General features: G+C 41.6%; 1 protein-coding gene across 2 annotated transcripts in view; it reads right to left on the bottom strand.

Moving 5' to 3' along the window:
* RBMS1 (RNA binding motif single stranded interacting protein 1) overlaps positions 1 to 6654 on the bottom strand; it is a 197432-nt gene extending 190778 nt beyond the window's left edge. For both annotated transcript variants that reach the window (XM_075070167.1, XM_075070168.1), the window contains exon 1: positions 6301 to 6654. In XM_075070167.1, the coding sequence (XP_074926268.1) occupies positions 6301 to 6375 (75 nt within the window). In that variant the 5' untranslated portion in view covers positions 6376 to 6654. The remainder of the gene's footprint in view (positions 1 to 6300) is intronic.
* Positions 6655 to 16637: the final 9983 nt, after the last annotated feature.

The following is a 16637-nucleotide window of genomic DNA, read 5'->3' as shown; positions in this document are numbered from 1 at the left end:
TAAGAATTAATTTATTTTGTGGAAGTTTGGTGGTAGAGAGCAGCTAAGGATTAAATTATTTAGTGGAGGGGCATCCTTAATTGATGTACTTGATGTAGATGCGGTGGGGCTAGCATTAATCAGTGGCACAGAATTCAGCCAGCAGGAGATTAAGGTCTTTGGAACTAACCAGCAGCGACTACATAACCACTGTGAGATGGGGCAGAAGGGGGATGACTGGAGACAGAAGCCTGGCCCAGGAGGGGTTGCGGTTAGGGGCAGAAGTGTCTTTGAGCTTGGTGAATAGGCTGAGCCTTGGGGGGCAGGCACTGGGTAAATTTTTCAAAGCTTTGCAAAAGAGTATCTCTCTTCTCATTGCTGCTTAATGGTGCATCCTTCCCATAAGACTGGTAGCACCAAATTGTGGTCCCATTTAAGTATATTGCAAAGCTGATTCACAGAGAAGGACCAGGGTTTGGTCTGTAGTTGTTAAATAAGTCCTATCACAGTGCCAAATCCATCTTATGCCTGGGATGACTCAGGCCTTCATTTTCATACATACTGGAAAGAAGTCGCTCACTTTATTGTTACGCTTCTGCACTAGCCTCACAGCTTTATTCCAACTCCTTGTTAATAGCTAACAAAACAAGCCATAAAGCTAAAAGGAGATTTAACTGGGACAAGAGTAGAGGTTGTCCTCTCTAAATGTTTTGGTTTGAAAAACCAAACACAAATATATCCTTACGCTCTCTTTAACAAACTGATATACCGGGGAGTGAGGAGGAGGGGAAGAGAGAGGGGCGGGTTGTGTGTGTGTGCAATAACTGGGTCATTTTTCGAGTGGAGGGAAGCCTGAACCTGCAGACATAGGCCTGGGAAGTCAGGAAAAAGAGAGTGCCACCTCTGCAGAATGTTTCTTCTGCCCCCTACATAAGTCTTTGTGAGGACTCCACAGAGTTGGAGGAGGTAGGCTAGCTGTCATGGCTCTACCGGATTCTTCCTCCTCCAAACACAGATGGAGTCTGTAGTAACTTAGACTTCTTCTCTTCCATAATTTGGAACCTCCTTGAAGGGATTCTTTGGGTAGCTACATTTGTGGGCGATGACAAAAGCACAGCCCTTGCCAGAGCATGCTGTCCAAAAGCCAATGCAGCCAATAGGACCAGGCAGAGTGCAGAAGCAATGTGCCTGCCTGAGATGCCCCGGCTTCCAGTGGATTCTGAGTTTAAGAGAAATCCAGAGGTTAAAGAAAGGAACATCCATGCTTCTCCCATTGAGAAATGGTAGGAGAAAGTTTTGTCTTCTGTGGAAGAATGGCATAAAATTTCACAAGTTAAAACTCATGGTATTTCTACTCCTCTGTGTTGATTATTCCTGTGTAGAGTATTAAAAATGAAAATAAGTTTTCAAATGCTGATACACACAGTGTGATAGACGACTATTAAATCTTACAAACTACTCTGGCTACAGACAGTTCTATATATATTATTGCAACATTTAACTTGCCAGAACAAATTTAGTATGTAGAGATGTTACACAGAATCATAATACATGTAGAATAAGTCTGACTAATTACTTAGAATTAGGAATAATTTATTGTAGTAAAATGTGGCGAATGCATTAATGGGCACAAAACAAAAGTTAAAGTTATCGGAACTTAAACTTTTTAGAGAGTAATGGGATTCAGTTTTGATTAAAAACCTGACTATGGTCACATATCATCACAATTTTGAAAAACTTCTTAATTTATCTTTAAGTGTCTCCATTGCATAGCTCAGGAATAAGATCACAAGCCATTACAAACTTTTTAGCAGTTCTTATGGCAGAACAGAAAGTGGGCCAATACGGCATACTGGGAAGAGGTGGCCACCAATCGGGGGCGGGGGGAGAGGAAAAAAAGGGCAGCTGCCCCAGAGCCCAGGTAGCGTAGAAGGGCTCTGGGGCTCCCAGACACTGCTGGAGCCTCAGGCTCTTCAAATCATTGGTAGTGTGGAAGGGCTGGCTGGGGGGAAGCTGACCCCCAACCCTGTCAGGCCACCGTACTGGTAAGTCTTTTATCTTACTTTCACCCATGTTGTATGGTACGTTTAAAAGGATGACAGATTTATGTGGAGTATAGAGCTCTCTGAATAAAGTAGCAAAGATGTTTGTACTAGCAAGATACCATACTGCATTAGACACTTCTACAGCAATAAGTTGCTTAGTTTGACACACAAAGTGAGGACTGCCCTTTGTCACTTCATAAGGCAATTTCATATCTGTTTTAACAGCGATGTAAACATTCATTTCAATAAATTCTCTGTTCTCTCTTTCATCACCATTGAGGCTTGTGTAAAATTTAAATGTCCCCTTTTAAGTTTGGCTATCAGCCTATAAAATAAATTATTTTACCTAATGAACTATATCTGCTTTCTGCATCAATTTACAATCTTTGCTACTACCTCTACAGTTAGAGTAATACTTCATAGGGATAAAACCTGCACCACCAAGTTCTATAAAAATTAGTTCCTTTCATAGTTGCTACAATGTTAATTTTGCTAATATTAAATCACCCAGCTGAAGCATGCTACAAAATATTACAACAAAACTTAGTTCTGAGATACAAGCTTTCAGAAATGAAAGGTTGTATCTTATTACTGTACCGTTTAGAAAATATGATTCTATAATCATATAAATAGTGTTAATTAATTACTGTAAAGTGTTTGGCAACTAAACAGACCACCACAAAATCATTGTCTAAATTAAAAATACAGATTTTATTAATCTTTAAAGAAATATTGTCAAACAGCACAAAGAAATGAATATCTTCATGCACAGACAATAAATTTTGTATAAACAAATCATGACTATAAAATGGAAACCAGTCAATAGAATTAGAATGTAATATGGTAAAGTGTAAGGAAAGCTGTCTATCTGCTTATGATATTTAGTTGACAGACCATCCTTTGAGATTTTCCTGAATCCTACTTCATATTCAACAAAGGGAAAACAAAGTATGAATATATTTTTTAAAACTAGGTACTGTATATATATTTATTGTAAAACCAGTATTCATGAAAATTCTCACTTGAGTAAGGTAAGCAGGATTTGGCCCATTGCTGTGATATCAACTGACATAATAAAATGGATTGTCTCTGTACAGCACCTATCACAATAGTGCTTTGACCCTGACTGAAGACTCTGGGCACTACCACAATACAGACACTCGCTGAATTTTTTTTATTTGAAAGTTCAGAATCTCCCTCTTAGAAACCTAAGAGTTAAATAATAAAGTTTATTAAAAAATTAATTGAAATGTGAAAAAGAAATTGTCTCATTTATCGCAACACATGCAGGGATATCTAGAAACTTCAAAGAGTTGATACTCTCTACAATGATGCTTCAAAAATTGCATCTCTGAGGTACCACATATACTGTGATACAGGAATTGCCAAAATAAACACACATTTATTACACAGTACAAAAGACTAAGTAGACATGTCAAATCATATAACTCATTGGATTGTACGTATAATGCTGCTCCTCAGAGGACGCCGAATGTTCAATTTCTATTTTGAACAATTTCAAACTTTTTAATAGCCACAAATATTTATTTTACATGGTAAAGCTAGGACTCTCTCTTTCATTGTTTATTCTACGCATTTTTTGGAGTCCATGGGCTCAGTAATCTATTTTACTGTGTTCAGCCTCTGGATCTAGAGGGGTCATTGAATCACAGCAAACTATTTCCCTTCTCCCTATTTCAGCAGTATATTCTGCTGAAATAATTTGAATATTTCATTAATAGGGCCATGGAGATGTTAATAAAAATATAAAGAATCATTTTAATTGCATAATGTATTTTCGAAGCAAAGTCCTTTACAATATGAAAATTTGACCTTATAGGTCCACTAAAAATGTTTTGCAATTTCTAATTAATACTTCTGTGGAAAGATTCATCTTCAAAACAGTCCCAGCCATCTCCTACTATAAATTTGCAGCTCATCTGTTAACCAGTGCCTATTCCATTATTATTCAGAACTGGACAAAATGTGAAGCAAAAAGGCTCTGGTTTAGGAGAGTATATTCCTTTAACCAGAGTAGTATCTCACCCTCATGCTACATCTTCAGCAAATGCTGTTCAGCACAGTTGCAACTGTTGTTTAATGAAGACCACAGACATTTTACTTAAATTACTAGAAAATGTAAACATATTAGGCGACAGTCTATTTCTGATCTAACAAATAGTGCAATTGAATTTTGTGACAAAGTAATTTTTCTACACTTTCAGACCAGATTTATGAAGAGAAACTGGCTTACATCAGCTGAATTATGCATACTTTTATGCATGCTGAGGCATACAGTTATCCACCTTTTTATTTATTGTAAGGAACTATAATTTTCTTTTTTTTTTTAACCCAGGACATCTCAAACACAGGAAATGTGGATTTAATCACCAAATCTGTGATTTCATGTATGTAGGTCAAATGGATGTGGGTTCCACTCAGCTGAAAAAAAGATGAGGAGTAATGTTATTTCAGTCTGAGTAATTTTATAGCAAAGACTGCAATATATGTTTTGAAGATGTCATTGACTGCAACACAAATCAATATTAACAACTTTATGCAGGAAGCACACTTTTAGAAGATGGTCCTTAAAGCTATTTCATAGGCTCACAGATTTCTAGAATCATAAATGACAATAACTTGTACTTGTAATTAGGATATCTTCTTCAGTTTCCCTCTTCAATTATTTACAGGCCAAAAACAAAAAAACAAAAAAATTGCCTTGCATTATCTATATTAAATGTTATGTACTTTGTTTCTAAATTACTAATGCCACAGAAAAATCACTAAGGTGAATGTTCAAATATAAAAATGTTTTTTTCACCTGAGTGTATTTATTTATTATTCATCCAGCTCAGAGCTGAATGATACAGCAGGCTGCTCTTTAGGCATGCTATGCTGCATTATTTTACATTTAGGAATAATTCAATATAATTTAAATGTCTTTCACCATAATATTCCTATCAGTTTTGGTCTACAATTAAATGCATTTTGATGCCTTATCATTGTTGACTTTTAAACTCTCTCATGATTGTCAAACTTTATTTTTCAGCCAAATACTCTAATTCATATTTTACTTTAAAACAGGGGGTATAATAAACAAGACATTTCATCAAGTTCACAATTTAAGAGAAGATTCTTCTTCAAGGGCCACAAAGCCAGATATATTTTCATAAGCAAGCAAAGCCTGATTATAACCTGCACAAGAAAGTTCACACACTGTACTCACACATGACCTGTTGTGATTTGTGAGGAGTGACATTGGTGGTTGAAGAGGCTTATGCTTAATGTTTCAGACAGCTGATGCAACCACCTCTGCATTTGCCAATTTGCAGCATGATGCTTCTACAGCCGTGGGACTGTCGACCTTTACAGGCTCGAAAAAAAAGGCCGCGAGAGACTTCAAACCACCCAAATTAACAAAAATCAACTAAACAACCGTCTATCTGCAATCGGCAGCTAACGAGGCACAACATTAAAGGCAGAAGTTTGATGTTGACGCTTTCTATAAATTCAGAAGTACAGCAATTGTGAAAAAAAATTTTTTGAAGGTGTAACCAACAGCCAACGAGAACCAATGTGTGGGTGAAACTAGCTTAGCGAATGTTTTACATTTATACACACTTTTTTTAACAAATGGAAATAAACATCTCCAGCTGAGATCCAGCAGCTGAGCTGAAAGCACCCTCCCTCCCAGTTGAAAGTTACAAAGCAGCTGCAATGGAGAGCAGCAAGCTGGGCGCTTGGCGTTAAACTTCGGCTCAGCTTTTTGCTTAAAATGAAGGTGTAACAGCGAACAGAGACGACACTAAATCCTAGGAGCGGCCGAATAAAGCCCCACAAGGGCATAGAAATGTCCTTCACAGCCCTGATCTCTGTTTAACCGGGGGGAAGGAGGGGTATTGAGGACACGGCTCAGAAGGAGGAGACACGCCACTGATCTCTGGCAGGAGGATGGGGCGGGGGAAACACCAGGAGAGGGAGGGAGGGATGGACGGACGAGACGGGAAGGGAGCGGCGGAGAGGGACAGCACAGTGTGGGTGGGCAGAGCAGAGAACGGCAGCTGCGCAGCCTGCAGCGAGCCCAGCCCCCGCCCCGCTCCCCCTCACCCCGGCTGGAGGGACAGGAGCAGAGGCGGAAGGGGCTGCCGGCTCTTTCCTGTCTGAGTCTGCGTGTGTAACCCGATCTCGTCCCCCGCCGCAGCCCCCTCCCGGCCCCGGGCTAGAGTTAGCCCCATTCAGCCAGTCCCCGCCCGGCCGCCCCGCGGTACCGTACCTTCGCCTGCAGATACTGGGGGTAGTAGTAGGTGGTGTACTGGGGGTACATCTGCTGTTTCCACACTTTGCCCATGAAGCTGGAAATGTCGCCTGCAGTGCAGGGGCGGGGGGCACTTTAGGGGGCTCCAAATGCCTCTCCTGCCTCTTCGTTTCTGGCGGCTGCTGCTGCTGCTGCTTCTCAGCGGAGCCCGAGCCTTCCTCCTCCTCCTCCTGCCAGCAGCAGCAGGGAAGACCGCAGCGCGCCCCCAGCACAGGGCTCGCTCGCTCTCTCCTCTCCCTACAAGTTTCCTCAAGTCCCTGGCCAGCCACAGCCCGGTTCCGCCGGCCCCGCGCACTGGAAGCGATCTATACAAGTGTGAACTGCAGCCGCGGCAGCGCTCGGTGCCAGGACAGCTGGGGGAGGGTGTAGGGGAGGGAAGGGGGCAAGGGGCGGTGCTTAGGCCCAGCTGGCTCGAGTGTGGCTGGAGTTTAACCCGCTCAGCTTGTTGGCATTTAGGGAGCCGCTAGAGCGGGCAAGGACTAGCTCGTCCTCAGATGCTGCAGCATCGTTGCAGCCGACGCGACCAAGTGATCTAGGATCAGGCAAGAGCGGTTTAACCTGAAAACTATTCGGCATTACGCTCCCGGTAGGAAGGACTCCATTATTCCTACTCCTGTCGAAGGGGCTGCAACACACACCATGGGCACGACCTTGCTGCTGGATTCGCTTTTCATTCTTCTTGAGCAGTCGTGAGCTGCACGAGAGCGCAGTGATGTAGGGCACAAGCCTCACTGGCAGAAGTGGATCTAGTTCAGGGAAAAAAACTAGCAGAGCTTTTACATATTACTGCAGGGGGGGACTGTTGCCAGACGCGAAATTTCTCAGGAACCCCAGTATAATCACTTACAGCAGATTTGCTGAAGTGTGATTAACTGGTTGTCCTATCCTCAAGTGTTATCAACATTGGGGGTGGGGAATGACTTCAACCTAATACAAATGTTTTATCATTCTGTATATTTTCTTTTGGAATAGCATGTGTTGTTTATTTGTTTCTTTCTAAAAAAGATTTCACAAGTTTAGTTGAAGAAGAAGAAAGGAAAACAGTTACAGTGTAATAAAAAACATTTCTTCAGATTGTTTTTTGCTCCCTATAGCATAAATCCTCCTCCTACCCAATGCGCTTTTCCAACAGCACTTAATGAATTCTCAGAGGAGTCTAACAGATGTCACTTTCTTTGTCAGTGCTGTGAAATATTATGGTTTTGTGTGCCAGCGAGCACTGGATTTATAATTTATAATATATATTATATATATAATAATATATATATAATATATTATATATATATAAATGCAAACTCCATGAAAGCTGCTGTGCTTATTAGGGTTAACCTAGCTAAAAATGTGGAGGAAAGGGAAAGATGTGCTATAAAAGCTTAATAGTATTCACAAGTATCCCTGCATAAAGTGTAAAGGCAGCTTTTGAGCAGTCCTGCATATTGCAACCATCAAATCTTGTTACTAGCCCAGATAGATGGATAGGTGACTGCAGATATTCACCAAATCCTAGAGAAGAGATTTAGGTTTCTGCTCTGAGGTTTGCAGCATAATAATGCTGCAAATTAGCTGATCTGTCACTAAAAGACAAGTCTATTTGCAAGTTTGGTTGTGGGAGGAAATTCTTACTATACTTTATGGACCACACTGATTCAAAGACTAGTAGAGTCTACAGTAAGGAGATTCTTCATCCAGGGAGATAGAACAGGAGTGCCTTGGTTTTTAGGCTAGCACATGACTGGAACCTCAAAGGGAATGGGGCTGAACTCAGGAAGAGTAATTAATATTAAGTTTGTACCTGAACTGGTGACGTTCCTGGTGGGACAAACGAAGGTCATGGACGAGAGAAGTCTGGCAAAAGGGAACTATCAGGTGGCTGAGAAGGGCCAATGCCATAATAATTCCATGCTCTAGGATTGCACAAGTAGTAGGACAGACAGTTGAAAAAGCCAAGTCAGCACGGGACAGAAGCAGCTGCCTTCTGGAAAAGATGCAGTTCAAGGACTTTGAGTTTATGCTGTGGAATCTGGACTGTGCAGTGGATGAGGTAAGGAGGCTGTAATGAATAAGGGTCACACAAGAATGTGTGGTCACCTGTTGGTTTAGGTGGGGTTTCAGAAACTGATGACAAGTGTGTGGCCATGGCCAAAATACTTGATGCTACTCACCAACTTGGCAGTTATACATCAGAGGCTTCCAAACTATGGTTCAAGGATCTCTGGTAGTCAGCAGAGAGAGCTCAAAGATCACAGTGTTGATTTTCCTGGTTTCCTATTGAGAGACAGGCAGATTAGGATGGGGGAAGAAAGGGAAAAGAAAAGCAACAGTAGACCGTGTGAATAACTTTTTTTTTAAGGAAGGGATAACACTCTTACTGCATAAAGACAATTAGAAATACCAGGGAAACAGTCACGTATTCCTTTCTACCTAAGCAACTGTTGTAGTTGCCACAAGAATGTTAGCAGTCTATCATGTGGAGGCTCATGAATGGGAAGTATCCAGAAGACAAAATCTCTTAACTGTGATCCACACAATTAAAAAGTTTGAGAACTTCTGGTATATGTAGTTCCAGCAGTTATGAGTGCAGCAATCTCTAACTTAGTTGTGTCAAGTTACTGGGAATACATGATAGCTGCCAATGAGATGAGTAATAATGCACACTGTTACTATGACTGCTGAAAGAACAAATCTGGCTAAGAGAGTATTTTATTACTGTGATCATTAATATCAACTTCTATAATGAAAGATTGGCTCCTAATTCATAGAATATCAGGGTTGGAGGGGACCTCATCTAGTCTAACACCCTGCTCAAAGCAGGACCAATCCCCAGACAGATCTTTACCCCAGTTCCCTAAATGGCCCTCTCAAGGATTGAGCTTACAACCCGGGTTTAGGAGACCAATGCTCAAAGCACTGAGCTATGCCTCCCCCTTAAATCCATTCTAATCCCCCTTTTCAGTTGCTTATAACTACCCACACCTCAAGTTTTTCTAAAAATGTTACCTGCTTGGTTTCTGCCCAAAAGGTGATTTATTTTATTTAAAGTTGAAGCAAAATTGGGTCTAACTTTTTTGATCTACAGGAGCTAGATCTACCAACCCTGCTCCCCACAGACATGCACTTACTTGCAATTGGAATATTTGCTTTTATTTATTTTTAAAATAACTTTGAAATTTGTAATATCTGCTATCACGTACTGTAATAATCACTGAGAATTTAAAAATTAAGGAAAGGACCTGATGGTGCAAAATTCCACTTTTCTAAGCAGTCCTTCAGTCCTGTAGAAGACGAGTGAGGATTTGCAGATCATGCCCCAGTCTGAGTAACATGAGTTCAGAAGATGACTTCTTCTTGGCTTGGTCCCCACTATACAGAGTCAGCTCTTCTAGTCATTCTTCTCCATTCCAGTCTTGAAGCAGTTCATCAGAAATTCAATAGCTAATCAAATCCAGGGCCGTCCTTAGCCATAGGCAGAATAGGCAACCGCCTAGGGCACCACTAGGTCTGAGGGCACCGCTGTGCCGGGAGCCCGGACAGACGGGAAGCAGCGGAGCGTGTAAGAGCAAGGCTGCTGGGTCCTAGAGAGAGCTGAATGCAGCACAGTCTGAGGGTGGGGGATTGGCTGCTGGGGTCTCTGGGAAGGGGTGGGGGAAGGAAGTCGCCTGTAGGGTGACTAGATGTCCCGATTTTGTAGAGACAGTCCTGATTTTTGGGTCTTTTTCTTGTATAGGCTCCTATTCCCCGCCACCCCCGTCCCGATTTTTCACATTTGCTGTCTGGTCACCCTAGGTGGGGGTAAATGGGTACCTATATAAGAGAAAACCCCAAATATTGGGACTGGCCCTATAAAATCAGGACATCTGGATCTGGTCACCCTAGCTGGGGAGCGCGTCTTTCCCCCAGGCTGGCAGTGATCCATCTCATCCGGGGGAGCGGCACAGGGCTGGATGAGCTGCTGTGGCTCCATGGGTGCCCCGTCCCTGAGATCAGATGCTGTGCTAATTTCACCATAGTCCGTTGGGCTGGCAGTGGTGCCCATTTGCCTGTGATCAGAGCTGAGGGTTTGCTGCTGCTGTTGTCACTCTGTACTCCAAGAGGTGGATTTTGGGGTCCTACAGTTTTCCACATATCTCCTCCTCTACTGCAGCTGTTGGACCAGCAGGCTAGGAGGTGAGCCAAGCATGGAAGCAGTACTGTGTTGCCATTTAGAGTGTCATTTAACAAATTTGTTCGCCAAAAATGCTTGCTAACAATCCTGAATTCAATTTCAATATTTTTTGGAAAAAAAAAACAGAAAATTAACTTGTTGACAATTATTTGTGACAAGTTTGGTATGGGGAAGAGAGGGGGCCAGTTTTCATCAGAGAAACAAAAAATGTTGACTGACTTTCCTATTACTGCTAAATAGAGCCCTCCAACAACTGTAATATGCTCATCGCCTTATTAGTGTATAGAGCAGGGGTTGGCAACCTACGGCACACTTGCCAAAAGTGGCAGGCAAGCTGATTTTTGATGGCATGCAGCAGTGGACTGAGCGGCTCAGCCCGCCGCTTCTCTGGGGTTCCGGCTGCTGCCCCATTGCCATCGAGGGTCCTGGCCACCAGACCCTCTCAGCATCTGCTGCTGGCCTGGGGATCCCCAAGGAATCCCAGGCTGGCAGCAGGCTGAGCAGGCTGGCGGCTGATACCCTGGCTGAGTCACTCAACCTTCTCAGCCTGGGGTTCCATTCACTTAGCTGGTAGTGGGCTGAGCAGGACTAAATTCAATGAAATAGGAAAACAAGAGCAACTAATGACAAAGTGCAAGAATCTAGAGCAGTGGTCCACAACCTTTTTCGTCTGGCGGTCACCAGACGAAGGACCGTGGCAGTGGACAAGCATCCGCCGAAATGCCGCCAAAATTCGGCGGTACTTCAGTGGTGATGCCTCTGGATGACGCTGCTTATCAGCGGCAAGCAGTGTCATCCAGAGGCGTCGCTGCTGAAATGCTGCCGAATTTTGGGAGCATTTCAGCGGATGCTCGTCCACCAGCCAATACGCAGGTGCACTGAGAGGCCCCTGTGGGCGCCATGGCACCCTCGGGCACCGCATTGGGGACAATCCTGAAGCACAGCGATCGTTTTGATTTAAATGGACTTGAACTGTATGAAGAATTGAGTACGCTGTCATCAATGTTGCCACATGCAAAATCGATGATGAACATTGTACAGTTTCCTCATACCAGCAAACTTGTTGACATATATCCTAATGTGTACATTGCCACTCGTATTCTACTGACAATTCCTGTAACAGTAGCATCAGGAGAACGAAGTTTCTCAAAACTAAAGCTCATTAAAAATGATCTCCACTCTACAAGGACTCAGGATTGCTATTCTTGCAATCAAACAAGACATCACTTTGTCTTTGTCATACAATGACATTATTCCTGATTTTGCAGCCAAAAAAGCCAGAAAGACTGCTTTTAATTAAAAACAAATCCTTGTTTCAATACCTCTTCATAGAAATTTCCAATAAAATGTTGACAAATTAAAAAAATTATATTATTTGCATCATTCTGTCAAATCAGAATTTTTTCWRTAGTGCTACTTCTTTAGTRCTRGTSCAYCAGCATTAYAGTGTGCTTAACTAAGYTAAMCTGGTTTTAATAACATGCATGTGGCAAGTTTTCCAATAGTGTAAGCTTATGTTTGTGTTACTAAGAGCAAGACAGGCACAGGGGCACCAGTTTAATAATCCCGCTTAGGGCACCATAAATCTTAAGGACAGCCCTGATCAAAACCTTTAGTTCAATATCCATGCAACTAATTTTGGGGTTTCCAGCCCTTCTCTTACCCTCCACTTCTAACTTCAACATCTTGTTTCTGGTGTATTCTTTCCATTTCTTTTTACTCACCAAAAAGATCTCAACATGGAATCCCTCAGCTTTTTCGTAATTGGTACTACCTTCACACTTCCGCTAATTTGTTCATTCCAAACATGTAATTCCAAGCATCCATCTTAATATTTTCATTTCCAGTGTATTAAAGATCCGCTCCTGTCTCTTCCACAGATTCAGAGCTAGAATTCAGAATGAGTTGAGAAGATTTAAAGAAATTAAATATTAAAATCAGCATAGATTACATGCATGTCCATTAGAATGTATCTGTTTGGTCTCAAAGATGAATTTTAAGGCAGACTGCTCTGAAATACATATTTGTTAAGCATGGATCAGTGGAGGAAGCCTCAAGTAAGACATCTTTACCGTAGGGTGACTCAGTGGTGTCCCTTTAATATAGAATGAGTTAATTACTGATATTTTGTGATTAAATGGAGAAGAAACTTGTTTTGCTTTAATGCAAAGTTAAGTCAGAGGAATCCAGTATTCAGAAGTCAGGAATTTCTCCAGAGTTAAGGTTCTAACACATAGCTCCTCCATAGTGCACATAAAGATATATTGCCTATACCTATTTTCCTTGCTAAATGCAAACAAGAGGTAACTTTTCAAAAATGACCCCAATTTTTGGGTGTCCAACCGAACACACATTATCACAGAATCATAGAATATCAGGGTTAGAAGGGACCTCAGGAGGTCATCTAGTCCAACCCCCTGCTCAAAGCAGGAGCAATCCCCAACTAAATCATTGTCAAGCCTGACCTTAAAAACCTCCAAGGAAGGAGATTCTACCATCTCCCTAGGTAACCCATTAAAGTGCTTCACTACCCTCCAAGGGAAAAAGTTTTTCCTAATATCCAACCTATACCTCCCCCACAGGGAGGGTGGATTTCCAGAGGGTGGGCGCTCAGCACTTCCTGAAAAGTTTTAGATGTCTAAAGTCAGGCACCTGAAAACTGAGGTACCCAAAAACATTTATACATTTTCAAAGTGACTAATGTTTGTTATTATTTTATAGAGAAGCAGAAAATGAAATGCAAATGACAAGAGTTTTCAACTTTGACATTGTATTGATGCTTTTCGATTTAATAGCCTATCATGTGTCCATAAGTATGGGGCGTGAGTGCATCACACTAAGACATAAACATTACAGGTTGCACAATGTAGCTCAGATAATATTGAGTAATAATGACTGAATTGTCAAATTTAACGTTGCCCTGATGGTAACGTTTGCATTTAATAGCTTATACTGTGCCCATAACCATGGCATTTGGGTGCATCAAACAAAACAATCAAATTAAGACTGCTTACCATGTACTAACCACTCACTAGGGAAAAAAAAACAAACATAAAAATTAAAGAAAATGCTTCCTTTCCCTAGTTTAGGCCTTACCAGGTGATGGACTGGCTAAAAAGAAAACCCTGCTCTGATGGCTAACAGGTTTGGACTCTGCAGGCCTCCAGAGATTGAATAAATTCTATAGCTGGAAACCTTCCTTTAAGAATTCCCTGCCTCTAGAGCTCATGAGTGTAAATCACAAGTGTCTGTGCACCAATGTTAACCATGTTAGGGAGTACAGCTATGGCTGTGTCCTATCTATGTTATTATGTGGCTTGGTTGTGCCTATCCAGACCAGATCAAATTGTGTTATAATCATGTTGAGGGAATAATGCTAAACTCTGTTGTTTTAACATTGTTCCCTCGACATGATAACAATGTGACTTGGTCTGGTCTAGACAGAAGAGACTAAACTGTGCTAAAATATGATTAAGAGAGAGCAATATTTTAATTGTGTGGCCAAATGGCGGACTCTGGAAACCTGGCCTCGGTTCCCAGCTCTGCTGTTGCCCTACTGAGTGATGTGAGGCAAGTCACTTCATTCCTCTATGCCTGTAAAATGGGACTACTGAGTCCCTTGGTAAAGATGTACTAATAAAAAGCTACGTAAGATCAAGGTGTTGCTATTATTGTTATTAACACAGTAATTGTAGTGTAAACAAGGCCCGTGAGTAAAAGCACATCACATGCTCCCATCAGTAGCAATGATGTTTAGGGAGAAGCATTTTATCTTATCAAGGTCCAAAAATCACATAGGGCTTTATCGATTAAATCCTATACCTTGAAATTTACCAAGAAGTAGATGGGAATCAAATGCAATGTGAAGTGCGCAGTTGAAATATATTCAGCCGAAATCATTCCATTAATTGTGTGCATGACACTGTTCATCAGGTGACTGTACTGACCTGAAAATGACCAAAATGTTGATACCAAAATTGTCATAGCTGCTGAATGGTTGGGAAGAAGTGAACAAGAATGGACTTGTGGTTAAGATCTCAGCCTAAAAGTTAAATGAGCTGCGTTCAGTCCCCAGCTCGGTCCCAGACTTTGTATGATCTTTTGCAAGTCACTCCATCTCTCTGTGCCTGTTTCCCCATATGTAGAATGAGGATAATAGTCCTTATCTCCCACTCCTTGTCTGTCTTGTATATTTAGCTTGTAGGCTATTCAGGGCATGGACTGTATCTTGCTATGTGTTTATACAGTGCGTAGCATAATGTGGCCTCTAGGTGTGACCATAATATACATCAGGGTAGGCAACCTATGGCACATGTGCCAAAGTCAGAACACGAGCTGATTTTCAGTGTCATTCATACTACCTGGATCCTGGCCACCGGTCGGGGGGGGGGGGCTCTGCATTTTAATTTAATTTTAAATGAAGCTTCTTAAACATTTTAAAAACCTTATTTATTTTACATAAATAATAGTTTAGTTATATATTATAGACTTATAGAAAGGGACCGTCTAAAAACGTTAAAATGTATTACTGGCACGCAAAACCTTAAATTAGAGTGAATAAATGAAGACTCCGCACACCACTTTTGAAAAGTTGCCGACCCCGATATACATAGTAATAGCAGCAGTAGCAGGGTATTGTTTTTATTGGGAGAGTGCTGAGGTGATACAGGATACTCACTGTGTCCTAATCTTCTCACAAGTGGGATAACAAAAAATCAAACTGCCAACTCACAGGACTAGTATACTGCAGTTTCAAGTCCTCAGCCAGTCTGTTTTTTGCTCTGCTTTCACACACTGTTCCAATTACTCTCTAGTTGCAAAACCTTCCAGTTGTAATGCCACCCTTAGCCCTAGCCTATGACCTTGACTGCATTGCAATGCAGATGAAAGACCCTTCAGTTTAGGTGGCAATTGGCAACCCTCTTAAGCACAAAGGCTAAATAAATGGTCCTGTTAATGGGCCACCAAGATGAAAAGCATTTAATTGTCTTTGTCATTTAAATCAGCACAGTAGCTGCGGCAGCTATTAACCTCTTCAGCAGGTTCCAGACTCAGATATTTATTTCAATTAAGTGAAGAGATGAAACTATCTTTACCTTAACACTGACCAAGGTTTAACAACACTTAGCTGACACCCACCTGAATATGGTTTGTTCTTGTCTAAACTTACCACTTAACCACCTTCTCCACTGATTCAGCTGCACCTGCTACTGACAGCTGTGTTCAGTAACAATTCAGTTTTGGAAGGTACACAAGATCATACAGCCCACCAAGTTTAACTATACCAATATATTCCACTGGTGTATCTACACAATGCTTCTGCAATAGGGCTCTCCCTCTCCTAAAATTCATCTACACTAGGCAACATATCCATTATTGACAATGGGTATCAGCAAGGGATGCAGTTGGACTGGTGCTGAAACAAATTTGGTCCCATCTATAATTGCAATTAAACTGTTTTCAGCACCAGTTCAGCTGCACTAGTGGCCAGTAACAGCAATATTTCTAGGGTAATACAAGCCTGAGGAATAAAATCCTTTTTTGCCACATAACCATGATATTCTGGTCTATCTTGCCCTAAGGTATCCAGTGATTCTAAGGTGAAGTCATGATCTTAATATCTCTTTTTTTCAAATATTTCTCATATAACCAGTTGACACTTGCACCCATCACTGGTTGGTTTCTCTCCACTTATCCATTTGATATACTTTATTTTGTATGTACATTATATACTCCCTTTGCTGACAGCACAAATTAGTGGTATTCTAAGAGAATATGGCCATAGATGGGAATTTAGTTTCTAGTTATACATTATTTATTAGGTTTTTCCATCTGTGCAGTTCCTAACTGCTCTGGGGTCACTAGTAACATTGGCTCTATTGTTCCAGCAAAGAAACAAGGAACAGAATACTTGCACTTATGCAAGTGTTGGGCACCTGTGTGGGAGCGAGTCCTTCACGGGCACATGACCTGTCAATTCTGTGACCTGTTTGGGACAATACTTGCAATTCTTTCCCATCCCCCTACCACTCAACAGGGGCTAGTGAAGGACACATTAGGTTTTCTGTCGCCTGCCCAGCTCTGTGTGTGACTGGAAATCACATACTTGTTTTCATAGCCATCTGACCAACAA

The sequence above is a fragment of the Chelonoidis abingdonii genome, chromosome 10, assembly GCF_003597395.2.
Source record: "Chelonoidis abingdonii isolate Lonesome George chromosome 10, CheloAbing_2.0, whole genome shotgun sequence".
NCBI classification, from domain to species: domain Eukaryota; kingdom Metazoa; phylum Chordata; order Testudines; family Testudinidae; genus Chelonoidis; species Chelonoidis abingdonii.
Note: the sequence above shows the minus strand (reverse complement) of the source record. Positions and strands in the feature narration are given on the sequence as shown.